This window comes from Peromyscus maniculatus, chromosome 13 (genome assembly GCF_049852395.1).
Source record: "Peromyscus maniculatus bairdii isolate BWxNUB_F1_BW_parent chromosome 13, HU_Pman_BW_mat_3.1, whole genome shotgun sequence".
NCBI lineage: Eukaryota > Metazoa > Chordata > Mammalia > Rodentia > Cricetidae > Peromyscus > Peromyscus maniculatus.
Window position 1 is genome coordinate 9,349,638 of NC_134864.1, and position 26,798 is coordinate 9,376,435.

A 26,798-nucleotide genomic window follows, 5' to 3' on the forward strand; every position below is an offset into this window, starting at 1 on the left:
GGTGATGTCCTGCTTGTTACTGTCATTCCACTCCTTTTTTAAAAAAAATTTAAATGTGTATGAGTGTTTTGTCTGCATGTATATAAGTGCACCATGTGCATGTCCAGTGACTGTAAGGGTCAAAAGAGGCCATCAGATCCCCTGGAATTGGAGTTACAGATGGGAACCGAACCTGGTTCCTCTACCTTCATCTCCTTCCAGAAGTTTAACATTCCCCCACCCCTCGCTTAGCTAATGGCTTTCTAATTTCAATCAAATCACCCGGGAAGGTGGACCTGGAGAATTTGATGTCTCCGGGCACTCAGGTCTACAAGTACTGGCCACCAACCCTTCCGGGCGCACAGTCCCAGCTCCTGCAGCGCCCCTCTTTGCTCCGCGCATCCTAGCGCTTTTTGTTCCACCAACTTTGCGGCGACAGGTGAAGCTACAGGTCCTTCTGTCACCGGCTGACAGATCAGGGGAAGTGGGCTCCCGAGGCACGGTGCCAGTAGCAGCAGCACCCGGATCCCATGTCCTGAGCGGCGCGCGCTTTTCGGAGGCCGGTTAGACACAACCCGCTGCTGGGTGTCCCCACCTGAAACTGTCCCCAGCTCCGCCTCACGGCCACCTGACCCTACACAGCCAATCAGCCAGTCAGGGGCGGAGGCCCCGTGCGGCTTGCGGATTGGCCAGAGCGCGGTGCACAGCCAATGCGGATACCCGGGGACTCGAGGCTCCGCCCCCTACGGAGACTTGGGGGCTCTCAGGCTTGGGGTGACCGGACCCGCTGGCGATCAGGGGATGGACGCGGTGCGGAGAAGCGCGCGGGGCCGCGCAGAGAGCCCACCTGACAGGTGCGCTCCCTCCAGGGGGGCCTCGGGCCTGGGGACCTCAGCGAGGGGCTGGCGAGGCCGGGGGGCTGGAGTCCTAGGGAGACGCAGATGAGTCGGGCCACGCGATCCGGGAGAGGACCGGCCACCGCCGAAGCTAGGAGAGAAGGGGGCCCGCGGGTGACAGCTGTGCCGGAGTGCCAGCCCCTTCCTCCCGGGTTTCGGCCTCCTTCCCACAGCGTGGGGTCTTGGAGGCTGGAGCGCTCAGCGGAATCATGATTACCTACATTTTAAAGGAATCACTGCTGATTGCAGAGTAGGCAGCGTGGGTGTGGGATAGGAAAGGACTTTGAGGATGATCTATAAGGGCCCAGATGACCGCCGCGAGGTGAAAAGTGAGCCTTGGGGAGTGAGCCCGGCGGCACCTGGACCGTGCAGGGGACTGTAGGCTCTGGCCGTCCACGGTGCTGCGGGGACCTCCTCCCCTGGCGCACAAGCCCAGGGGTGCTGTGCAGGCTCTGGTTCAGTCTTCTCTCACTCAGGAATGTGTCGTGCCATAAGCCTCCTCTTTCACTCTTCCCCCTCATCTTTTTCCTCCTCTTCCTTTTCCTTTCCCTACCCCTGACAAGGGCCTCGCTCTGTAGCCCAGGCTCTCAGACTGCGGCCTCCCGCTAGGATTACAGGCTTCCCTCTTGTTTGTTCTCATCTTCTGTACCAATGCCTAGGATGTAAGACGCCTGTCTCTCCTTCAAAATTTGAGCCTCCTTGGATGTGGTGGAACATGCCTATAATCCCAGTACTGGGGACTGAGACAGGAGGATTGTGATTTGGAGGCCAGCCTGGATTACACAGTGAGAACCAGTCTCATAAAGGCCTAAGGCTGCATTAATTAAGGAGTTTCGCTTTCTCCAGGAAGCAGCCTGCTCCCTGGTGAAATACAAGACATAAAGTAGTTCAGCCAAGCTACAGAGGCGCGCGAAAGCCACAGTCACTCGGCAGACCAGGGGGGTGCAGCACTTTGGGGTCTTATTTACAGGGAGGGACGGGCAAAGTCCTTGCCGCAGTGGGATGTCACTGATTCCAGCCCCGGGGTCAGTCACCAGTCACACTTCGCAAGGCCCCAAGCCTTGCAGGGTTAGGTGATTCTAGGGGCTTTAAGGCAACGAGAGAGAATCAAAACTACCTGTTCTGCTGTCCCCTTTGGCTTAGTGGGCACAGTTAGTTACTGTGTTTGGGTTCATGAGTGCGTTGGCTCGAGCACCGTTTCGATATCTTAAATCATATGAAATAATTACTATTTTCAGGCCTGATAGCTTACCATAGAGATCTCTGAAGAGTTGTGTCTCTGATAAAAACACAAGCAGATAACTCTCCTTAGGGTCCCTGGGGCTTTGCACTCCGTGCCATCCTGTGAATGAAGGCCCCGCCCCCCGCCCTGTCCCCCGTCTCTCCCACCCCCACCCCCACCCCCATCCCCACCCCGGGTGGCAGCCTTACTAGGGCTCAGATGATAAAGCCTGCTTGTTCCTTGGTCCCTAGAGATGACACTAAGCACGTGGCTCTTGAGTCAGATGATGAATGGGGCTTGGGGGAGGGGGGCGGCAGGACCGAGGGCCAAGCCGGGGCCACAGCTTCAAATAGAACAGTGGAGCCTCACACCAGCAGATATGTTGAAGCTAAGACTTTGAAAAGTCTCGATGGGGTGGGGAGCGGGGCAAAGAGAAGTAACTGAAAGTGCAAGCCTGCCCCAGGGAGAGGATGCCTGGTGAAAGCCAGGAAGGAGGGGGGAGCCATAGGACGCGGACACCCAGGAGTAAGGCCTGGAGCTGATGGCTAGAAGTCATCCGGAAGCCCCCAGGGGAATGTGCCCCTAGCCAGGGGCAGTTCCTTCCTGGAGGAGGGCTGCTGATTTGCAGCCTTGTACTGGGGAAATTATGCCCGTCTAGTGTGGGGCGGGTACCGGGTGACTGGAAACCATGGCATCTCCCGCCAGGAGGGAGGACGTGGAGAACTGAAGCCTGATGCTCCACCTGAGCCTTCAGTCTGGAGGCAGAGGACCCTCGCTGTGAGCCCCCAGAGCGCGGCTGCCCACACCCTGCCTCCCTTCCCTTCACAGGCTGTCTGTTCTCTCTTCTTCCAGGAAGGTCTACATGGATTACAACGCCACCACACCTCTGGAGCCCGCAGTCATCCAGGCTGTGACCGAGGCCATGAGGGAAGCCTGGGGCAACCCCAGCAGCTCCTATGTGGCAGGTAATTCTAGAAGAATCCGCGACAATGAAGGGAGCCTGAGCTCTCTTAGACTTCCTTTTTCCTTTCAACTTTAGAGACCATATTTCCCCATATGTGGAGGGACATTATATAAAATCTAGTTACTACAAAGCCGACATTGCCTAACAAAATTCAAAAGAGTTTTGTTAAGGCACACTTTTAAAAAAACAAGCAAAAGCCAGGCGTGGTAGTACACACCTTTAATCCCAGCAGAGGCAGGCAGAGGCAGGCAGATCTCTGTGAGTTCAAGGCCAGCCTGGGCTACAGAGTGAGTTCCAGGACAGGCAGGGCTGTTCCACAGGAAAACCCTGTCTCAAACAAACAAACAAACAAACAAAAATCTGAAGAAAAATAATTACATTATAATATTTAAACATGTCACTAAAGTCTCCATGATATCTTCTGTGTAAACCAGCACCATGTTACAATAATATACCTAATCGGATTATTGTTTGTATATTTGGTTTTATTTATTTATCCATTTATTTATTTGGTTTTTATTTTATTTTTATTTTAATTTTTCCTTTTTTCTTTCTGAGACAGGGTTTCTCTGTAGACCAGGCTGGCCTTGAACTCACCAAGACCCGCCTGCCTCTGCCTCCCAAGTACTGGGATTAAATGTGTGCACCTCCACTGCCTGACTCTGATCTGATTCTTTTTTTTTTCTGTATAATTCATTTTATTTTATGTTCATTGGTGTTTTGTCTGCATGTATGTCTATGTGAGGGTGTCAGAAGCTCTGGAACTGGAGTTATAGATAAATATAAACTGCCATGTGGGTGCTGGGAATGAACCAGGGTCCTCTGGAAGGGCAGCCAGTGTTCTTAATAGCTGACATGTTAAGCTGAGATGTTCTTAATCATCTCTCCAGCCCCTTCTATCTTCTTCTTCTCCTCCTCCTCCTTCTTCTTCTTCTGTTTTTTTTGAGACAGGGTTTCTCTGTGTAGCCGTGGCTGTCCCGGAACTCACTCTGTAGCCCAGGCTGGTCTTGAACTCAGATCAGAGATCCACCTGCCTCTGCCTCCCGAGTGCTGGGATTAAAGGCGTGCGCCACCACTGCCCATCACCTATCTGATCCTCAAAGTCTGCTGTATAATATTCAGGCACGCACGGAACCACACATCTGGCAAGGATTTTACCTTCATTCATTCCTATGCGCATTCCACATTGCACATTCTGATGTCAGAGGACGAGTTGCATGAGTTGATTCTCCCTTCCCAAGATGGGCCTATCCCGAGCAGGCATTTCTGGAATTTTTTCTGAAAAGTCCCTCGTTGTATCTTGAGCCCTGCTGTCCCCCAGATGCCGTAACCTCCAGGTTTTAGTGTGTCCCCCTGCCACCACCCTTCCCCACATGAGGATCGCACCGAGATCTGTTTGTAAGCCTGTGCCCATCGAGGGCCTTTTACACGGCTAGCAGTCTGTCCCTGTGCATTTCGGTAATGTGCATTTTAGCCATCAGGCTACGTATGTGTCTTGACCTTTTCTGAAGAGGAAAGCTGCAGCCACAGGAGAGCTCCGTGGATAAAGCACCTGCTGTCCGGCCGCTGAACAAGCACGAAGGCCTGATTTTTTTTTTTTTTTTTTACACAGAACCTGTGTGAAAACCAGGCAGGTGTGGCAGCATGTCTGTAGTCCCAGCACTCATGAGGCAGAGACAGGACAAGCTGACCAGCCAGATTAGCTGAGTCTGCAGGCTCCAGACCCTGCCTGAGCAGGAGACCCTAAGTCAAACAGAAAGCACCAAGGAAGGTACTTTACTCAACTTCCGGCTTCCACACTCACGTGCACCCATACACATGCACACACAGCACATACACATGCACACGCATGCAAAAGAAAGTAAAATAAATTTGAAAAAAAGACAAAAAGGGAAAGTTTGAATCTGTTGCTTGGGTTATATAATTATATTTTTCCCGCTTGCTAGTTTGCCTTTGCAGTATAGAGTTTTAAATTTGAATTTTTGGAGGCTACTCTGCTTCAAGTCAGTAGTTAGAAGACAGCATTGCACAATTTTTTACAGACTTGGAGACTAAGGCCTTGCCATCCTAGTTAATGTTTATCGGTGGGATGGCAATAACTCCAATAACCCTGCACCCGGCCCTGCCTGTGCTGTGCATTAGGGTGACTAAATGAACCACATTAATGGTGGTTTATTAGGAACTGAAGGCCATCAGGAGACTTAAGATGACCCACGCCACCTGACTCTGTCACACAGGTGGTCCAGCTCCGGGTCTTCCAGCGCTGTGTTCCTCCTAACTGGGGTTTGGTGGGTTCCATACCAATGCTTATTAAAAGCTCGACAGCAACTCAGTGACATAGACTCCCAGGTCAGATGCTAGCCAGTCATTAACTTGACTGTTGGCTCATTTCTGGACTAATGTCTCGTGGGGTATAGTCAAACTTCTGATAGGATATGCTAGAGAAGGCCGAGAAGATTAAGGGGGGTTGGGCAAGCAGTTGGGAAAGTTCCTGGCCCGAGTGACATCCCAGCTGCTTTCTGTTGACATTTGAGTAGAAATGCTGAAAAGGGAAAAAAAAGAAAAGTCAAGTTCATGCAGACTTTTGTTTGTTTTCAAGACAGGGTTTCTCTGTGTAACAGACAGCCCTGGCTGTCCTGGAACTCACTCTGTAGACCAGGCTGGCCTTGAACTCACAGAGATCCGCCTGCCTCTGCCTCGGAAGTGCCGGGATTAAAGGGATGTGCCACCACAACCAGCTCATCACAGGTGTTTCAAAGTATTAGGTTTTACAATCTGGAGCAGCCTTCACTGAGGCTCTGTGGGAAGAGTTTGAGTGTTCCAGATGTGCCGTGAGTGCTCCAGATGTACCGTGGCCTTGCTTGTAGCAGCCAACAACAGCTGGAAGTGAGCTGGGGAAGTGGGGGAGTTTTGGCCAAATGACTACAGCATGGGGAAGCTGGCATGGCCCCAGCATCAAATCTGGGGACCACTGGTGTGCTGGCTGAGAGTCCCATAGCGACACCTTTCTCCACACTGTCCAGTGGAGCTGAATGGCCCCTAGGTCAGCTCACTGAAGCAGATGCCCTCAGCCTTCCTCTTGTGTCTGCCCAGGCTGGCCTGCGGTGTGAGGGAAGGCACTGACTGGCTTGCTGGGTGACGTCTTGAGTTCAGTTTTTCTTTTCTGTTGTTCTCCATTTCCTCTCCTGGCCCTTGAATGGGAAGGTAGGCAGGGAGCCATAGCCCCACCTCGAGCGTCCAGTAAGAAAGCAAAGCTGTGCTGAGAGAACTCATAGTCCCTCACTGCCAGCCAGCCTGTCCCTGGCTCTCACTCCGATCTTTAAGTCTCTGGGGTGGCCACTGACTTGCTAAGTCTCAGTGTGGCCCCTTTGCTGAGGCCCCGCCAGGTGGTAGGATAGTGTGCTCACTTAGACGGTTGTGTTTTCTTCTAGAATCATCGCAGTTCTCAGCTCTATGTGTGGTTGCCGGTTTCAACATGTCATTGACAGTAATGAATTTGGGTTTTTTTGTTCTTTGTTTTTGTCTCTCAAGGTAGGAAGGCCAAGGACATTATAAACACAGCTCGGGCAAGCCTGGCCAAGATGATAGGGGGGAAGCCTCAGGACATCATCTTCACTTCCGGGGGCACCGAGGTAAAGTTGCAGCCCAGTAATGCTGGGGTTTTCTCTCTCATTTGCTCTGGTACTCTTCTGTGATTCCCACTAAATTGTTTGTATTACTGAGTTTGAGGCTTCATCATCCCAAAGGAACTAATTGTTTGTTTGTTTGTTTGTTTTGGTTTTTTTGAGACAGGGTTTCTCTGTGTAGCTTTGGTACTTTTCCTGGATCTTACTCTGTAGCCCAGGCTAGCCTCAAACTCACAGAGATCCGCCTGTCTCTGCCTCCCCGGTGCTGGGGCTAAAGACGTGTGCCACCACCGCCCAGCTAGGAACTCATTTTTAAATTGATAGAACATACTCAATGAAACCTAGAAAGAAGACACTTAGAGGGACAGGGACTGTTGTTGGCTGTGGGTCACAATTTGCTTCAGCCTTAGCAGTTTTCAGATTAAAAGTGAATTGGCTTCTTTTGGATGCCAGTAATGGGCTTTTGCCAGGACATTAAAAAAATGTCCACTACTTGGGAAATAGATGGAGTAGACAAGAGCTGGTGAGGCCCCCCAGGGAAGTTAGAGGTGTGACCTGGAGCCTTTAGGACCTTCTGAGTAAAGGGCGGTGGGTCATGTTTGCAGACTGGAGGACATGGGCCCTTTCCAACTCATCTGTAGACTCGGTACAGCCTCTGTCAAAATTCTGGCTCCCGTCAATGGACTCCCCAGCTGTCTTCTGTGGAAGCTGAGTCCAGACTTCTGCAAGACCAAGAACCCAGTGAAAAGGCTGCATAGTCTATAAACCAAGTCTGTAAGAGCTCCCGCAACTAGACAGACAGGTGTCAGAAACAGTGTGCCAGTGTGGGCAGGTCAAACGCGCACGACAGGAACCCGCCAGTAGTTCAAACCCACGTTTTGTGGTGTCTAGCTGCCTGTATGAGACATGAAGCAGGAACCTGGTTTTGGTTCTGTTTAGAATCGGTTATTAAATATTGTCAGGTTTAAGGTGGAAACTCGAGCCGTTGGGCGCCATTTGTTGCTGGAGGGCTTCTCTCCAGGTTCCACCAAGCCCCGCAGTCCCACAATCCACATATAAAATAAATCACTCAGACATTTATATTACTTATAAACTGTATGACTGTGGCAGGCTTCTTGCTAACTGTTCTTATATCTTAAATTAATCCATTTTTATAAATCTATACCTTGCCATGTGGCTGGTGGCTTACCGGCGTTTTTACATGCTGCTTGTCCTGGCGGTGGCTGCAGTGTCTCTCCCTCCTTCTTCCTGTCTCCCCAATTCTCCTCTCTCCTTGTCCCGCCTATACTTCCTGTCTGGTCACTGGCCATCAGTGTTTTATTTATATAGAGTGATATCCACAGCAGAGAACATTTGCTTGAGAAGCCACGGCAGGAGGATCACAAATTTGAGTCAAAACAAAACAGAAAGACACTGAATTCTGTCACAACAAAACTAACCAATGAACTTGGAATCATCGAAGAACACCGTGAGGGAAGTGAAAGAGCAGGGGACAGGTGTTTGTCACACAGAGATGACAAAGGACAAGTGCCCGGGACAGCTGGGGACTCACACGACTGAGTCAGAGACTTGAACACACACAGCACAGGGCTTTCTACTCCGCCAGCCGTCCAGGGCCTCAAGTGACCAGTGCAGAAGTGTGAACAGCAGACCGCTCCAGCAGCTAGCAGCCAGCACACACCGGGGGCCGCTGTGCCAAGGCGTCAGCCACCGGCAGCCAGCACACACCAGGGGCCGCTGTGCCAACTATCCCCAGAGCATGCTGCCATCATGAGTGGAAGCTGGAAATGACTAGGAAAAATTAGCCCACTGAGGTCAAACTACACACTCAGTCAGCCCACCGGTCCACAAGGAGGTGAACGTCCTGGGAAACTGAGGCAGTGTATGAAGACATGGATTTAGAAAGCAGTCTTGGCAGTGGTGTTTATAATTCGTCCAAATCTGGGGAACCCCAACCTCCTTCAGAGCTACCCTCCCTAAATGCTAATCACTGGGACTAATGTATCCCAGGGCTGGGCAGGTGATGGATGAGAAAAGAAAGTCAGAGGGAGGCCGAGTGTGCTGCCAGGCCCCTGGATTCCCTGCAGGCCACTGCCACCTCCCCGTGCCCTGCTGCCCAGCGGGGTCTCCTGGCCTTGATCTGGGGCCAGGTACTGTGGAATGACATGAGCTCAGAAGGCAGGGATGTATCTGAACTTTAATTTGGCTTTTGATTTTTAAATTATTTTCTTTCATCTTATTTATATTTGTGCCTGTGTGTCTTCCAGTTTGTATTCCTCCAACCAGGGGTGGAATTCTCCTTCCTGACAGGCTTGTGTAATATGAAAGTCCGCGCTTACTAACAAAACAGTGAGTTCTAGAGTATTCAAAGTCTGGAGGCTCTCCAAACTGCCTGTCAGGAGGTTGGTGCGCTGGCCTGTCCCTTTTGAAGCGTCAGGCACATAACAGGTGAGAGGCTCCTCGTCTCCACCGGGCACTGTGGTGAAGGCTCTCTCTCTTGTGTCTCCACAGTCAAATAATCTGGTCATCCACTCCATGGTGAGATACTTCCATGAACGGCAGACCCTGCAGGGGCACGTGATTGACCAGCACAGCCCTGAGGAGGGGGCCAGGCCCCATTTTATCACCTGCACCGTGGAACATGACTCAGTCCGGCTGCCCCTGGAGCACCTAATGGAAGAACAAGCGGCAGGTCAGTGACCCTGGGGACTGGCCAGGACCCCAGTGGGGAGCACGGAGAGGCCACCCAGAGCCTGGCTCACTTGTCTGGTGCAGGAGGCGTGTTCTGGTCTGGGCGTGAACCACATTTCATTGGCCCATTCAGAAGTGGATGGCCATTCACACTGTTCCTATTTTCAGCTAATGTGAATGATGGATGCTGCCATGAGCTGCTCCGTGTGAGCGTTTGGGTGGGCGGTTCCTATTCTTGAACTTATGCCATACAGAAACTGAGTTTGACAGGTTCTTGGGTGGACATGACCAGCCTTAGCCTTTGCTTTTGAGTCCAGTGTCACCGTCTGCCACCGCCATTAGCGGTCTCTCCCCGTCCGAGCTTCTTGCCTGGGTCTTCTGCCGTAGTCATTGTCGAGGACTGTGCCTCTGTGGTTATTCCGTGCCCGGCCTCTTTTCATGTTGTCTGGCTAGCTGTAGATATCTCCTGTGTAGGAAAGTCTATGAGTGTCCTTGCCTTTCTTGGTTTTATTTTTGGTTTCTAGTGGTTACTGGAGCTTGATCGCAGGGCCTCAAGTGCACTAGGCCAGTGCTCAGGCACTACCTGTTGCCTTCACCCCCCTGCCCTAATTTTTATCGGAGTACTTAATCTTTTTATTGACTTACAGGAATTATACATACCTTTGACACAGGCCAACAAAGTTTTGATGAAGTCTAATTTTTTGGGGGGGAGGGTGTTTGGTTTTTTTGTTTTTTGTCTGTTGTGCCATATCTAAGACTTCATCCTGCGCCAGATCATGAAGATTCAGTCCCATGTCAGCGCCCAGGAGGTCTTCAGCTTCGCCTCTTACAATTAAGTCTGTGGTGCACAGTGAGCTAGGAAGAAAGAATTCATTTCTTTGTACGAGATTGACTCTTTTTTGTTTTTTGAGACAGAATTTCTCTGTGTAGCCTTGGCTGTCCTGGAACTCACAGATCCACCCACCTCTGCCTCCCAAGCGCTGGGATTAAAGGCGTGCATTTTATTTTCTTTCTCTTTCTTGTTCATTCGTTCATTGGTTCTTTCTTTTTTCTTTTTTTTTTTTGGGGGGGGGGGGGCGGCGCGCAGGGTTGGTCTCGTATCTTGCACTCAGCCGTGGCCACGGAGAAATCCATCCCAAGAGGCAGAGGTTATAAAGGGATTGCTCGGGCTGACTGTCTTTGACAGACAGCTTTTAGACTCCACTGACTGTGGGCAGTCTGGCCGGTCCATTCCGGTTCTCCGTGGGCCTTTTGTCATACCCCTGGAAAGTCCACTCTTTGCTGTCTCTCCCCGGGCATGGCTGCTAATGTGTCACCGAAGGTTTTACCTGTTGCCATGGCACTTCCGGCCTCCTGTAGCCACTCACCACCCAAGCCCTGCAGCTGTGAGAAGAGCCTGAGGCCTGAGTTTCTCAATGGACAGTACCTTAGATTCCTCTTCTAATGTTTTCTGAACTTTGATAACACATTCCTTTTTTTTAAAAAAAGTATAATTATGGAGTTATTTGCATGGTTGACCTTAGTATATATGTTTTGTGTCTCAGAGGTCACTTTTGTCCCGGTGTCGAAGGTGAACGGGCAGGCAGAGGTTGAGGATGTCCTGGCGGCTGTCCGCCCCACCACATGCCTCGTGACCATCATGCTGGCCAATAACGAGACCGGCGTCATCATGGTGAGTCAGCCCTTCCACTTTTCAAGGAGGACCCCAGGGAAGAAGGGGCTTGGCATGGCTGCTTCCATGGGTCTCCACTCGGCCTGTTCTGTGTCTGTCCTTGAGCTCTGTGGCTTCGCTCTGCCCTCTGCGGCTCGTGCCATTCCACCCCATCACATCAGAACCACGCAGTCTCTCAGCTGCCTCCCTCTTCCCATTTCAGCCTGTCCCCGAGATCAGTCGACGTGTTAAGGCCCTGAACCAGAGCCGGGCTGCCTCTGGCCTGCCCCAGATCCTCGTGCACACAGACGCTGCTCAGGCACTGGGAAAGAGGCGGGTGGACGTAGAGGACCTGGGTGTGGACTTCCTGACCATCGTGGGACACAAGGTATGTGTGTAAGGGCCGCCTTTCCTCCTCCTTGACCTAACAGCCACAGCAGAGGGGGACCCTCAGCTCTGCTGTTCAGTACTGACTGTGACTGTCATCAGCTAGTGAGCTCCAGGTGCCTGTCAAGGTCCAGAGATGCCGTGATAGCAACTCAGGAGGGGCTTTGTCCTCGGGAGCTTTCAGGGCATGTGTGGGATAGGACCAGTCACAGCTAGGATGACAACTGGTTAGCCATGACAGGGATGGCAGGTCACCCCCACCCCATGGAGCCTGGGGAGGACAGAGCAGGGTCTGGGGAGGACAGAGCGGGCCCTGGGGAGGACAGAGCGGGCCCTGGGGAGGACAGACGGCAGTAGGGACACAGAGATTGCTGGTTACGGGGAACCTCTGCACAGGCCTCATCTGCCCGTGAGGAGGACCCCATCAGCATAGAAGAGGTCCCGGAAACTGTTGCTTCCTCTAACTTGGTTAAACTGACTTCTCAGCAGGCAGGTTTGGTGCAGTGCAGGGACAAGGTCTGGCAGCTGACTAAAACCAAGACATCCTGTGCTGTTTTGCAGCATGGTCCTTAGCTGGTCCCTAAACGAGCCCCCAGGCTGGCCTGATGCCGTGACACTTAACCCTTTGCCTCCCATCGCCGGGAGGCGTAGAGTAATGTGGAAGAAACCCCTTGGCCACCTCTTGTTCTGGTCCCTTTCCTTCACAATTCTGTTGTGCCTTGTGTGGGGCTTTCTCAGCACAGGGCTGGAACATGAGTTCGGTACCTGCCCTTCCTCAGGCTGGGGCTGTGCCCTGCACTCGAGGGTTCTTGAGACTCTCAGACACCAAAGTGGTAGCAGCCCGGGCCACACGGAAGCAGCAGGACGTCACTCCCCCGAACACTTCTGAGCCTCTAGCTCTCAGACACAAGCGGAAGAGGTCACCAGGCAGTTCCCAGCGAGTAAATGACTGGCTTTTCCTTCCAGTTCTACGGCCCCAGGATTGGTGCTCTGTATGTACGAGGGGTCGGTAAACTTACCCCCCTGTACCCCATGCTGTTTGGAGGTGGACAAGAGCGGAATTTCAGGCCAGGGTAAGGTTGAGAGCCTGCAAGCTTCTGCCCGGCTGGCCACACTGCTGTCCCATTTCTTCTGTCTCTCAGAGGCACAGGCCACATCACCCCAAATCACAATCGCTGCTGATTGATTTCTACAGTGGGTCTCAGTCCTGCAGTCTCTCGGGGTGACTCAGAGCACGTGCCAGGAGTCCCCCTCCCTCATAAATACTCGAGGGTGTTGAGTTCTCTGTGTGTCGCAATATTTCGCTGTTCTCTTTCGTGGGGGCTCAGCAGGCATAAAGGTGCCCTGTTTTCTTCTGTGATAGCCCTGGGTCTCCATTGCACACATGGTGTTTGAACCCCAAATCAGTGCCAGCATTACCTTTGTTAGAACGCCAAAGAGGGGGAGACAGAAAGAAGCAAGCAGTGGCAGCTCCTTGGCAAGTGTTCCACACCAGAACCAGCCATCTGGAAACAGCAGTAAGGAAGGCAGGATCGGCCTCCATCTAAAGCCTGAGGCAGCCAGCCAATCAAGAAGAAGAAACACTAGGCAGTACCTGCTTCAGCCCATTCGCACAGGACAGTGTGCTGCCCCACACCAGCAATCATCAAGTGGCCACTCAGGCTTCCACCCACATGGGCTGTATGGGGCATCCACAGCCCCGCTGAGGCGTCAATAGAGACTGTAAAGGGACCTGGAGTCTCCACCCATCAGTATCAGAACACATCCTCTTCGGATATCAAGTGCGCACAGCCCAAGTGAGAGCCGTGGTTTCTACATCCCACGGGCAGCATCGGGATACACCCCCTTTCCCTGCAGAGCAGAGTCGGAGCAAGCCACGAAGAGAGGAAAAAATAACCACGATGCAAATTCTCACGACATGTGCAAATGGCCAGGTTTCATGTCAAGGACTCGAAAGATCTTAAAGCAGAGGAAAATCGATGGATGCCAATCCCAAGAGAGTGATTTGAGACCGCAGACTCCACGAAATGCTACAGCAATGAGTCTTGGGCACACCTGGAATGCACGAACCTGAAATGCACGAACCAGATGGAAGTCGCCTTGTAAGGATCCAAGTGGACATTTAAAAAACTCAAAACTGCAGTAACCCGAGTGAATAAGTGGATAGACTCAGTAGCAGGATAGTGAGAAAAATGAAGGAAACATGAACTGAAAGAGAATAATAGAAATGGGACACCGGGATATAGAAAACTGGACAGAGCATCAAGGACCTCTGAGGCCATCAGAAACGGTGTGACACACGTGTCACTTGGCTCCCCGCAGGACAGAGGACAGACGACAGGGCTCACAGGGTCACTTGAGGAAAGAGCCAGCGGTGGTGGCGCACGCCTTTGATCCCAGCACTCAGGAGGCTGAGGCAGGTGGATCTTTGTGAGTCTGAGGCCAGCCTAGGCTCAGAGTGAGCTCCAGGACAGCCAGGGCTACAGAGTGAGACCCTGTCTCGGAAAAAAAAAAAAAAAAAAAAAACCAACCCAATAATAATAATAATAATAATAATAATAATAATAATAATAGTGGGTGACCAGCCTCTCAAATTTAGAAGAAAACATAAGCACAGATTCAGAAAGTGAGGAGCATAAAACACACAAAAAACCAACGAAATGTATGCCAAGACCGTTAAAAGTGAAACAGTGGAAGGTACGGTCTTGAGAGCAGAGAAAGACAACCTCTGGTGGACGAGAAAACACTTTGAATGGCATGGACTTCACATTGGAAGCCATGGAGACCAGAGGAGGGCTGTGCCCAGTGCCCAGAGAAACCGGCAAGCTAGAACCCCACACCTGCTGAACAGGTCTTCATGTCCAAAGAGGAGGTCAAGGTGTTGCCAGATGAGGAGAAACTAAGAGAAGCTGAGACCAAATACAGCGGGCAGCCCTTCTCTTCGTGGGCTTTGCTTGAAGCTTAGAAAAATATGTACATTTGATAGCCTATGAAAGATTAGAGCAGTGTCTGAAATGGTTATCAGTGTATATAAAGAAAACATTTAAAATGATTGTATAAAGGCAAAGCTACAGAAGAAGAGATTCCTATATTTGCTTGGCATTTTTAGACAGGTCTAATGTAGCTCAGGCTAGCCTTGAACTTCTGACCCTCCTGACCCTACCTCTCAGGCACTGGTTCTACAGGGCATGTTCACCGTGCCTGACGACCTCATTTCAGCTGGTAAAATGATAAAACCAATAGGCTGAAACGTTTATTAACACATAGCCATATGTATGTTTTAGTCAGGGTTGCTATTAATGTGATGAAACACCATGACCAAAAGCAAATTGGGGAGAAAAAGGTTTATTTGGTTTATGCTTCCACATCATAGAAGTCAGGACAGGAAGTCAAAACAGGGCAGGAACCTGGAGACAGGAGCTGATGCAGAGGCCATGGAGAGGAGCTGCTTACTGGCTTGCTCCTCATGGCTTGCTCAACCTGCTTTCTTATAGGACCCAGGACCACCAGCCCAGGGACGGCACCACCCACAATGGGCTGGGCCCTCTCTCATCAATCACTAATTAAGAAAATGCCCTACAAGTGGATCTTATGGAGGCCTTTTCTCAATTGAGATTCCCTCCTTTCAGATGACTCTAGTGTGTGTGTCAAATTGACATAAGACTAGCCAGCACAATATGATATATACATATAATATGATGTATACATATAATATATTACATATAGTTAATATCCAGAGCCTCTGGGGGAAAACAAATTTACAAAGAGACAAATAGGTATACCCCCAAATTAAAGTTTAAAAAAACATGCAGTACCCCACAAAAGCAGAGTTACAGGAGGGTCTGGAAGTCTAGCTCAATGGTAGAACACTTGTCTAGAATACACAAGGCTGTGATTTTTGGTGGCACCACAGAAAGGTGGCAGAAAACAGGTACAAGCCCCGCTGCCTTGGTTTATTTGCATGTGCTGTGATAAAACGCCGACAAAGCTGCTGAGGAAGGAAGGGTTCTGCTGGCTCACAGTCGAGGGTACACGCAGTCATCACGGTGGGAAGTCCAGGCAGCAGGAGCTTGGGGCAGCGCATCCTCCATAGTCAGGAAGCCCAGAGTGATGACCGCATGCTGCTGCTGCTCAGCCCCCTCTCTCCACTTGCACAGTCCAGGATCCCAGCCAAGGGAATGGCGCCGCCCACAGTGGGCGGGTCTTCCCACCTCAGTTAACGTAATCAAGATCATCTCTCCAGGTATGCCCAGAGCCCTATCTTCCAGGAGATTCTAGACCCAATCAAGGTGACAATTGACACTAACCATCCGAGTTGTCATTTCAATAATGATGTCAAATGTACACGGTTGAAATACGACACATAAAGGAAATTTCATGAGAGATGGCTCATCTGTGAAGAGCATTTGCTGTTCTTGCAGAAGACCCAAGTTCTGATGCCAGCACTCACATTGGCTGGATCACAACCACCTCTAACTCCAGCTCCAGAAGATTCAGTGCTCTCTTCTGGCTTCTGAGGCACCTGTACTCATGTATGCATACCCCACCCCCAGACACACATATACACAAAACTCAAAATAAATCCCTTTTAAAAGGCACTTCAGATCTGTCAAGAGAGACTGGCTGAAAGTGGGGGGAACAGAGGGAAGCAGATCTAATTCTGACTACGGTGGGCTCCAGAGCACAGACACAGAGAAAGACGATGAAGTGGGGGGAAGAAGGCTAAGTCCATCACGGAGGATGGACTGGGCAGTGCCGCAGCAGAACATGGTAGAAGTGAAAGAAGAAACCAAGAGTGCTTGGCCAGCAGGCTTCACAGCACAGGAGCTCTCCATCCAACTACAGCCCAGGGCGCTGAGGTAGACTGTGTCCCTTAAGCAGACCTCAGGGCAGTTAAGAACAGAAGCTTTACAGTGTTTGCTCACTGGCCACCAGTGCCAGAGGCAAATTCCAGAGAACAGGACAATTCCCAAACAACTGCAAACAAGAAACAGTCTTCTAAATGACTGTGAGTCCCAGAAGGGAGGAGATTAGACAAGACAGGGAACTGAATGAAAGTGAATGCACAATCTAGCTGGCGTGTGGGACCTTGCTACGCGGGGCTGGAAGGGCAATTGATATTCTAAAATGAGTGTTAGCAAAGAAGAAAAACATGAAGTCAGGGACCTAAGCTCCTGTGCAAAGAACTAGAGAGCAAAATGAGCCCTGGAAATGAAAGAAATTACAGCCTTGAAAACGGATCAATGAAGCCAAGAGGGTTCTTTAAAAACAAAAAACCTAATCCTAGCGCTTGGGAGGTCGTGGCACTAAAAGCAGGAATTCAAGGATAGCCTCAACTACATGGGCAGCTCAGGCTATCTTGTCCAAAACAAGAAAAACCTCAAATTGACAAACCTCTAGGAAGAGTGACAGAGAAGAAAGGAGAAATGCCCAAGTGAAGAGGTGAAGCCATCACTTCAGACCCCGCAGACATCAGAGCCCAGTAAGACATAAGAACCCTGTGGCTGCCAGTCAATCACTAGAATGGCTTCATGACTCTTTGGAATTGGAATCGAGCTTTAAAACTTCCCTGAAAGAAATCTCCAGCCCTAGGTGGTTTTACTAGGAAATCCTTCCGAATGTCTAGGGAACATCACATCTGCTCATTTTCTTCCAGACAAGAAGAGAGGAAGGGGCATTTGGTTTTTCTAAAGCTCATATCGCCTGATGCCAACACCAGGGGGTGAAGCTGGTTCAGTATCAACGCCATCAATGTAATCCACCGCGTCAACAAGGCTCATGAATAAAGACAATCACACGATTGTTTCATTTGAGGCAGAAAAAGCGTTTGATAGAATCAACTCCAATTCCTGTTTAAAAAACTCTCAAATGGTAGGATCAGAGGAAAGTTTCCCAGCTTGGGACTAGCTCCCCTCTCTCAAGCCACAGCCACTGTCATGTGACGGAGAACACATGCTCAGTGATGGAGAACGCGTCTGGAAAGAGGCGGTAACGTCCGTTGTCAACCTGCTGCTTCAGCACCACTGGAAGTTCTAGGCAGGCAGGAGAAAAGAAATGCTGGAAGCCGTGAACCGCCCCAGATCAGAGCATGAGGCTGTGTGCAGCGCCTCCAAGGAAAGCAATTATACTGTAGACCAACGGTCACAGTATAAGATGAAGCTTCCAGAATATGTTATGTGTGTGTATGCCATTAATGAATAGGTGGATATTTAAAAGGCCATTTATAATGAAAAATACTCAAGCATAAATCCACTAGAATCTTTAGGAATTGTATGCTAGAAGTGGACCCGCAGGAAATGTAAATAAACGACTTCTTGTGCTCATGAATGAGAAAATCTGATGTGGTAAAGACAGATGTACACAAGCCTCCCTCTGCTCTTGTTAAGTGCCCGGTGCCTGGATCGGTGACACCGTAGACATAGACGCACATGCGGTCAGTGGTGACAAGCCAGCTCTTGACGGAGCCATTTCGTTATAAAACGTTGCTTCCGGCTCATTTTCTAATGTCAGTCTTAAGCTGGTGCCATAGCCAAAGACAGAACAACGAAGTAAATCAACGTCGCCCCCGAGTTTGAGAGAAAATAGTTACAGAAGGTTAGCAAACAGAATCCTGCAAGACCAAAAAGGACATCATAGGCAAAAATGTGAGCCTTGCACCTGTGATACCAGGTGTTGACTCAAATGGTTTAAATGTAAAACATAAAATATAAAACCTTTATTAGGGAAGAAAAAAGAAAAGCGGGAAACTGGCAAGGCCCGGGCAAGGCAGCAAGTTCTCAGGCCTCATATCAAGTCACCTAGTAAAGGAAATCTGGCTTAGTCGGGCTCTGTCATAAGCGAAGCCTTGTTGGTACTGAGGAGACAGCTCAGTCTCTACAGTGCTTGCTACGGGACCTGAGTCCGTTCCCAGCCCGTGTGGAAGATCTGCGCATGGCATCCAATTTCTCTCCCTAGTGCTGGGTTGGGTGGAGATGGGTGGGTCCCCAGAGCTCACTGACTAGCTTGCCCCATCAAATCAGTGAACTCCAGGTTCAGCGAGACCTTGTCAACCACACAGGTGGAGGAGGGTGACTGAGGAAGACACCTGGCCCAACTCCTGGTCTCACGTGTATGTGCACACACATGCAGGCCTGCATGCACTCCTGTACATGCATAGGAACACATCACACACGTTAAACTGTTGCTTTGTGATCAGCTTCATTACAAAAAGGCTGGCAGCCCACCAGGAAAATACGTTCAGTGACAGGTCCGGTGACATCTTGTCCTTGTTTCATTTCTAAGACCGTGACAAAAAAAAAAAAAAAAAAAAAGAACAATCCAGGGGAGAAAGGGTTCATTGGAACTCAGGGTTCCAGGTTCCAGTCCAGCGTGGCAGGGAAGTCCAAGCCACAGGAACTTTAAGCAGCTGGTCACGGCACACGCACAGTCAGGAGCAGAGAGGATGCGGGCACACTGGGGCTCAGCTCAGCTAGCTTCCCCACTCCTTTTTGTTATTGTTTTCAAGACAGGGTTTCTCCTGTGTAACAGTCCTGGCTGTCCTGGAACTCGCTCTGTAGACCAGGCTGGCCTCGAACTCACAGAGATCCACCTGCCTCTGCCTCCCGAGTGCTGGGATCAAAGGTGTGCACCACCACTGCCTCCACTCTTACACAGTCAGGACCCAAATCCAGGGAATGGCGCTGCCCACAGTGGACTGAGTTTTCCCACATCAATAAGCATGATGAAGACAGTCTCTCCCACAGATATGCCCACGGGCCAACCTGCTCTGGATAATTCCTCATTAAGATTCTCTACCCAGATCATTTCAGATAATGTCAAGTTGACAATTTAACCATCACCAGAATAAATAAAGAACTCCCCAAACTCAAAAGAAAATGGGCCAAAGACATAATGGACAATCTCCCCAAGAGGTTAGTCAGCTAAGCATGCAACCATGCATTCAGATGCCAGGTTTAGGGAAATGCAGATTAAAAGCCCTTGAGATGCCCCTGTGTCCCTTGTCTGTCGTCAGAATGGCTAGGATAAAAAGTGACATGGACGCCGGGCAGTGGTGGCGCACGCCTTTAATCCCAGCACTCAGGAGGCAGAGCCAAGTGGATCTCTGTGAGTTCGAGGCCAGCCTGGGCTACCAAGTGAGTTCCAGGAAAGGTGCAAAGCTACACGGAGAAACCCTGTCTCGAAAAACCAAAAAAAAAAAAAAAAAAGTGACATGGAATACTGGTAAGGATGTAACAGAATGTTCTCTGGTGATAAATAACCACAGACAATGGTTTTAAAACATAATTATAAAAGTTTAAGGAAACTTTATTCAGCCAAAACTTTAACAAAATTATTAAGTTGATTTTGGTTTTTCCCCACATACTGAGAAGTTAGAGTTTCAGTTTGGCAGATCAGCTGGTGAGAGCATAAGCGTTGTTCCCTCATGCCTGTGTCTGTGTGTGTCTACACACCCCTTTCTCTGTCGGTCCCTAAGCTCTCTAAGATAAAGGATAATCCCCACCCCACATTATACCTGAAGCCTGGAGAAGGTGGGATGTGCTCTCTCGGTTGGGAAAGGGTCCAGGTGGAATTGTCACTGTGGACAGCCAGCATGTGGTGCCTACAGTGGACCATGGCTGTCCAGGCTCTGTGTATGTGTGTGTGTGTGCGCGTGTGCGTGCGTGCAACTGGGGTCCAAGGCTGCTCCTGAGCACCTAGAGGCACATGTTTAGGAATAACAATGTGAGACACTTCAGGACAATGACTCATATCCCTCTTAGGACATTCACTTACATATTCCATGTCTTGTCTCCTGCAGGACCGAGAACACGCCCATGATTGCTGGCCTGGGGAAGGTAAGGCTTGGACGGGTATCACGACCCCTCGAGGGCACTGATTAATAAGCCCAGAATTTCCAGAGCCAGATGTGATGCACGCATGTAGCCTCAGTACTTGGGAAGTTGAAGCAGGAGGATTAGGAGTTCAAGAGACCTTTGTTCTTTGTGTTAGGGTAAATTGCTCCTGCTTAGCAGTTAAAAGGGAAAAAGCTAGGCCAGTAAGATGGCTCTGTGGTTAAGGCATCCAGCCTGATGACTTAAGTTTGATCCCTGAAGCCCTTTAGTCCTCGACCTCTACATGCACTGTGCCGTGTGCAAATGCACATGTGTGCATGCATACACACACACACCCACACACACACACACACACACACACACACACACACCATAGAATAGTTTGCTGTTGTTGGTTTTTTTTTTTTTTTTTTTTTGAGACAAGGTTTCTCCATGTAGTTTTGGTGCCTGTCCTGGATCTCGCTCTGTAGACCAGGCTGGCCTCGAACTCACAGAGATCTGCCTCCCGAGTGCTGGGACTAAAGGCATGCGCCACCACCACCTCCCGGCCATAGAATAGTTTTTACAGGAAAAACTATTGAGTCTCTTCTAGAATGAGAGCTGCAGGGCTGCCCTCACTGCTGGCAGTCAGGCTGGTGCCTGTTGAAGTGTGGGGTGTGGGGGCCCGGGTCAGGTATGGGACTGTCTCCTCAGGAGCCTGAGCTCTGCTGACTTCAGAAACTGGGCTCTGCAAGGGTGGTCACCTGACATCCACAGGAGGGAAGCAGAGAGATGGACACGGCTGCTCAGGCCACTTTCTTCTTTTCATTCAGTCCAGGACCCCAGCCCATGGGAGGGCGCTGCCCACATTCTGGGTGGGTCTTCCCTCCGAAGTTCTGGAAATCCCCCCACCGACCACCCACAGTTTGTTGCCATAGTGATTCTAATGCCAGTCTAGTTGACAATGAAAACTAGCCACCGTACTTAGGATCCCAAACCGCATAGGCCCCCCTGCTTTCTCCGTCATCCTAAGGTGTCTCCCACTTTCCAGGTCCTCGCTCTCAAGGCTGGGAGGCCCCTCGGAGCTCCTGGTCCTCCTTCATGCACCTAAGGCAGCACCTGTGACTGTTTCCTCCAGCGTGCCGAGGTCTCTCTTGTCCACTTTCATGGCCCACAGCACTGGACGAGGTGGCCCTTGTCCTTTGGGTGTCTGCCGTGGTTTCTGTGGGCCTCTTGTACAGCAGTTAGCATGACCCTTCCCTGTCACGGCAGGTCATCTCAGCCCTCACTAGATCCAATGACATTCACACTTACATTCTTGTGCCCAGGCCCTGTGGGCGTCACCTTCACCAAGGTAGGCAGCTATCCAAGACAGCGCTGTCTTCTCCCTACAGGTGGAAACACCCTTCCTATTCCTTGGTGACTGTCTCCTCGGGGGCCTGGGGGCCTGTCGTGGTCACTTCTTAGGAGTGATCCTGTTGTCCTAGCTTTGACCCTCTGTGGAATGACACTCCTTAGGGCCTGAGAGTCCCTCGGGGCCTATTTGCTGTGTTGTCTGTGACACCTGGAGCCTGTAGCGGGGCACCTGGTGACCCTGCAGCGGGGCACCTGGTGACCCTGCTGAGCATGTGGGGTAGCTTGTTCGCACACTGCAGAGGCACAGCAGTGGCCGGGTGAGGATCTTTGCAACCATCTGATCTCTTGACTCTCGCACGTCTGTGTCCCCAGGCTGCTGAGCTGGTGACTGAAAACTGTGAGGCGTATGAGGCCCACATGAGAGACATCCGAGACTACCTGGAGGAGAGACTGGAGGTGAGAGGGGACAGAGGCCAGCCCTGCAGGCTCACCTGCCCACGTGGGAGGTGTCCTAGTGTGGGCAGGATAGCTGGGACCGGACACTGTCTCCCTGTGAAGGAAACTCAGTCTGGGGACCTGGGAAACAGTAGGTCCTGGGGAACACAGGGGGCAGAACTGGGTGCTGGAAGTGAGCTGGCATCAGAAATCCCAAAGAGGGGCCCTGGACCAAGCAGGAGTGTATCTTTCTCACAGACACACGGTTGTGTGGGAAGGGTGAATGTGTTTGGTGTGTCCACTGGTCCTAGCTCTGTGGTCCATAGCCTGTTCCCCTAGCTGTTACAACAGATAAACCACATGTTGAGATCTGTTTCCAAAACAGTCTAGATAACAAACAGTTGCTGAGAGAGGGTGACTTTGAAGTGATCCCTGACTGTTTCATGGTGTGTGTGTGTGTGTGTGTGTGTGTGTGTGTGTGTGTGTGGTTTTGTTTTCAGGCTGAATTTGGGAAGAGAATCCATCTGAACAGCCAGTTTCCAGGAGTGGAGAGACTTCCCAACACCTGCAACTTTTCCATCCAGGGGTCCAAGCTCCAAGGTGACTACCGGTCTTACCCTGGCCCCTGGCTGCGTTGGGGTCTGAGCGCTCCAGCGCTCCCGGCACAGTGCGGCTGATGTTGTCGGCAGGGCATTTCCCAGGGTGACTGGTAGCTCAGCTAGGGCTGAGGGCAGACTGTGCCCGGGCCAGCCTGTCCTAGAAACGAGAGGAAATCAGTCCAGGGAGAGAAGCCCTTCTGCTAAGGATTACAGGAGAAGAGAATGTAGAGACCGCTGTGGCAGCTGCCTGCAGGCAAGATGCAGGAGTCCGAGTTCAGGTGCCGTCTTCCCCAGAGCAGACAGGAGCTCCTCGGTTGGGGTATCCCTCCTCAGTTCCCTGAGAGCCTCAGCCTAGGGCCCCAGACCTCTGTTTCCCTCAGGAGCTCCTGGTGGAGCCACATGCACAGGAAACTTTTGACTTCTTTCTTTCTTTTTTGTTTTTTTGAGACAGGGTTTCTCTACAGCCCTACCTGTGCCCTGGCTGTCCTGGAACTCACCCTGTAGTCCAGGCTGGCCTCTAAGTCAGAGATCCACCTGCCTCTGCTTCTGCCTCTCAAGGATTTGTTTGTTTGTTTGTTTATGTGTATCTGAGGGCTCTGTCTGCATGCTGCCTGCAGGTCAGAAGAGGGCATCTGATCCCATTATATGTGGTTGTGAGACACCATGTGGGTGCTGGGAATTGAACCCCGGTTCTCTGGAAGAGCAGCCAGTGCTCTTGTCTGCTGAGCCATCTCTCCAGCCCTTGGTTTTTGACTTCTTGGGTCACAGAGGAGCCTGCTGTCCCGACGGGACACACTGGCAGCTGGAGCTGGAGCACATCCTTGTGGAGCGGAAGCAGACATGCTTGCCCTCCTCACAGACCCCTTGTGGAGGAAGCTGTCCCCCCCCCCTGACTTCTACAGGGGCAGCTGTGCCCACTGATGACCTGTGTTGATTCAAGTAGGACAAAGGGTCTTAATAACCACACTAGCAGCCCTGGAGTTTTAGGGTTTAATCCCAGGCCTGTGAGAAGAGGGTAGTGTGCCCCGAGTGAACACAGCAGTAGGGAGCTGACCTCAGTGCACCCAGCACCAAACCTGTGAGCAAGGCAGCCTGGCAGCGTCCCCGTGAGGTGGGTGGTTAGAATGCCGTTTTCAACCCCGGTCTTAGGAGGCAGAAGAGTGTTGGCATTTCTGAAGCTGGAGGAAAAAGGAAGTCGTTTTCCTGGAGTTCTGCCTGCACTGGGATTCAGTGGGTGGCGGCAGGGAATCGGACTCAGAAGGCTGGGAGGGAGGGGAGATGGCCTAGGGACACATGCTATCTTCACAGGGTACATGGTGCTTGCACAGTGCCAGACATTGCTGGCCAGTGTGGGAGCCTCGTGCCACTCAGATCATGAAGACCGGTGAGTACTCTTAGCTACACCCGGCTCTCAAGGGGAAGGGTGGCTGAGCCGCAGACTCACGCAGGAGAGAAGGGTCCCGCCCCTAGCTGGGGGCAGGTATGTGCCTGTGGCTGGGAGTGGAGCGTGGTGAGTGAGCTTGGCTCTGGGACAGCAGCCAGCAATCAATACTGGGTCCAGAGCTGGTGGGATGGCACGTGGGCATGTGAAGGAAGAATACAGAGGGGCCCCGTGCCCGCCAGCAGAGGAAGACAAAGACCAGGGAATCAGCACTTCACAGAAGAGAGAAAGGACCTATGGAGGCCGACAATGCCTGGAGTCCAGCATCTGGGGGCCGAGGCTCCGTCAGGAGCAGGGAGACTGGGGCCAGCTGGGGAGCAGGGGCGCGTGGGAGGTACAGATGGGAAGGGCACAGGGGCTGACCCAGTGAAGCACTAGATGGCATTGTTTAAGGAGCATTCACCATGACCCCAGTATAGGAAAGCTCCAGGAGCCAGGGCTCGGGGCAGAGCTGGACACAGGTGGCGGATGCATGGGAGGAAGGTATTAGGGTGAGGAAGCAGCGGCGTTCCCCATCTGGAGCGCAAATGGGTACCAGAGAGAGTGGGAGAGTTTTGGGGGGACCTTACCTTTGAGTAGGCTTGGAGGAATGTTTGGGGACAGGAGGGCCCCAAGAGGCCAGTGTCAGCAGGTCACGTAGGTAGGCACTGAGAGGACACAGTACACCCTGCGCTTGAGGATCTGGCTGAGAGGTGTGAGCACAAAGCGGGCCAAGTCCCCAGCAGCAGCTGATCCTGTCCCTCCCCCGCAGGCCGTCCCCCGTGCTGCTGAGCTGCGGCATCCCCGTGGACGTGGCCCGGAATGCGCTCCGGCTCAGCGTGGGCCGCGGTACCACCAGGGCCGACGTGGACGTCATCGTGCAGGACCTGAAGCAGGCCGTGGCCCAGCTGGAGGGCTAGGGCTAGCTGGGGCTAGCTGGGGCTAGCCGCCACTCTTTCTCTCGGTGGCCGGCTGAACTTCGGCCACTCGCTGATCCATAGGAAACCCCCTGTGAAAGTACCCGACCCCTAAGCTGTCCCCGCTGAGACGACTGACTGTCTTACTCTGGGGTACAGAGGGCTGAGGGCTGCCTGTCACCCAGAATCCCACTCCAGCCCCATCCTCACAGGCTCAGGCACCAGTGCCACATAGGACTTCCCCGGTCACCTTCTGCCAAAGGCTGTGTGGGGATGGGAGTATTGCAGGTATGGGCCAGCCTGTCAGGAACACCTGATAAATGAAGACAAAACCCAGTCTTTGTCCCCTGTCACCTAGCTGCTACTGTGAAAATAGGAAACAAGGTTTTGTCTTCACCCCCGGCCTCCCATGTGCCCCTGCAGAGCCCGACCCCCTCCCCACCACCACCCCGCTGAATGCGGCCCTGCCTCCCTCTGCTGGCCTCAGCGCCCCACTGCCCTCCTGTCCCCCTGGCCTGATGGTCCCTCAGATGAGGCCTCAGGCCTGGCAGGCCCTTCCTTGTTCCTGGAGGTCAGAGTTCACCCTGCCACGTGTCTTCTCCCTCCCTTCTACTCAGGGATTCAACTCCAGTGTGGCTGACGGGAGGCTGCTGTCTGTCCTTAGTCTTTGCCAAAGTGGGAAACCTGATCGCTTCTCACGCGGCTTTAATTTTAATTTTCTTTGCAAAGGTTTCTGTGATCTTGAGGATGTGTGGCACATGTACCAATATTTATATAGGCATACCTTCTTGAAGAATGCGTTCAGTGTCTGGGTCTATGGGCCAAAGGATGACAGGACATGTGGAAACAATTATCAGAAATTAAATGAACTAATAAAAGATGTCTGCAGTTGCTGAGATGTCTTGGCTTTTTCTGGTGGTGGTGGGAGATTCTCTGTTTTGCTGCGCACAAGGCTGGTGTATGCCTGTCTGTCTGTCTGTCTGAGCTAAAGGGAAGGAGGTTCCTGGTATATCACTGTGACATGAAGGAAGGGACTCTGGTGGACTGAGAGAGGCCATGCTTGTCCTCACTTCCCCAACAAGGACCATGGATGGTCTGGATCCCAAGAATGCTGTGGCCAGAGAGGGCAATATGGGGCTGTGAGGACGTCCTCACCTTCAGTGTGGGGCTGTGAGGACGTCCCCACCTTCAGTGTGGGGCTGTGAGGACGTCCTCACCTTCAGTGTGGGGCTGTGAGGACATCTTCACCTTCAGTGTGGGGCTGTGATGTCACCCTCATCTTAAAGGCCTTACCATCCAGCAGCCATTGGAAGCTCACCCAGTGTCCGTGCTGAGAACAGCCTAGGACCAGGGTTCAAATAAGGAGTCCAGCCAGGCATAGTGGTGCACACCTCACACCTTTAATTCCAGCCCTCATGAGGTAGAGGCAGGTGGAACTCTGTTCTGTGTGGATTCCAGACCCCTAGTGAAACCCTGTCTCAGGTAAGAGAGAGAGAGAGAGAGAGAGAGAGAGAGAGAGAGAGAGAGAGAGAGAGAGAGAGAGAGAGAGAGAGGAGACACACAGACCTAGGGGCCTCCAGTGATGGTATTTAGACCCTAAAGGCTGCCACAGTGGGTCTACTCTTCAAGGAGAATTGAGAAGCCTCCTGGGTGGCCGGCTAGTCTCTCACTGAAATATTTGCTGGCACAGGTATTTCTGAGCCTGAGCTGACTGTAGCTGTGAACACCCTCCGGGCGCTGGAGACCCATGCCAAGCCAAGAGCCTGGCTGAGGCGTCCTCTGGCTTCCCTCTGTAGGTGATAGGGCTCCAGCTGATGAGTGGCACCTGCTGGCCCAACTTGTGTA

At 51.7% G+C, this 26,798-nt stretch overlaps 1 protein-coding gene across 1 annotated transcript; it reads left to right on the plus strand.

Moving 5' to 3' along the window:
- The first annotated feature begins 679 nt into the window (after nucleotides 1-679).
- On the plus strand, nucleotides 680-25,844 carry Scly (selenocysteine lyase). The gene is made up of 12 exons (XM_006988686.4): nucleotides 680-833; nucleotides 2,950-3,062; nucleotides 6,593-6,693; nucleotides 9,199-9,379; nucleotides 10,923-11,050; nucleotides 11,253-11,417; nucleotides 12,383-12,489; nucleotides 20,214-20,250; nucleotides 21,955-22,038; nucleotides 22,518-22,617; nucleotides 23,925-24,000; nucleotides 24,809-25,844. The coding sequence occupies exons 1-12, from the start codon at nucleotides 781-783 to the stop codon at nucleotides 24,954-24,956; spliced, it is 1,293 nt and encodes a 430-aa protein (XP_006988748.1). The 5' UTR covers nucleotides 680-780; the 3' UTR covers nucleotides 24,957-25,844.
- Nucleotides 25,845-26,798: the final 954 nt, after the last annotated feature.

Coding starts and splice junctions, on each gene's coding strand:
- Scly (XM_006988686.4), top strand. CDS start 781: ATGGACGCGGTGCGGAGAAGCGCGCGGGGCCGCGCAGAGAGCCCACCT. Junction 834..2,949: donor GCAGAGAGCCCACCTGACAG/GTGCGCTCCCTC, acceptor CTCTTCTTCCAG/GAAGGTCTACATGGATTACA. Junction 20,251..21,954: donor TGATTGCTGGCCTGGGGAAG/GTAAGGCTTGGA, acceptor CTGTGTCCCCAG/GCTGCTGAGCTGGTGACTGA.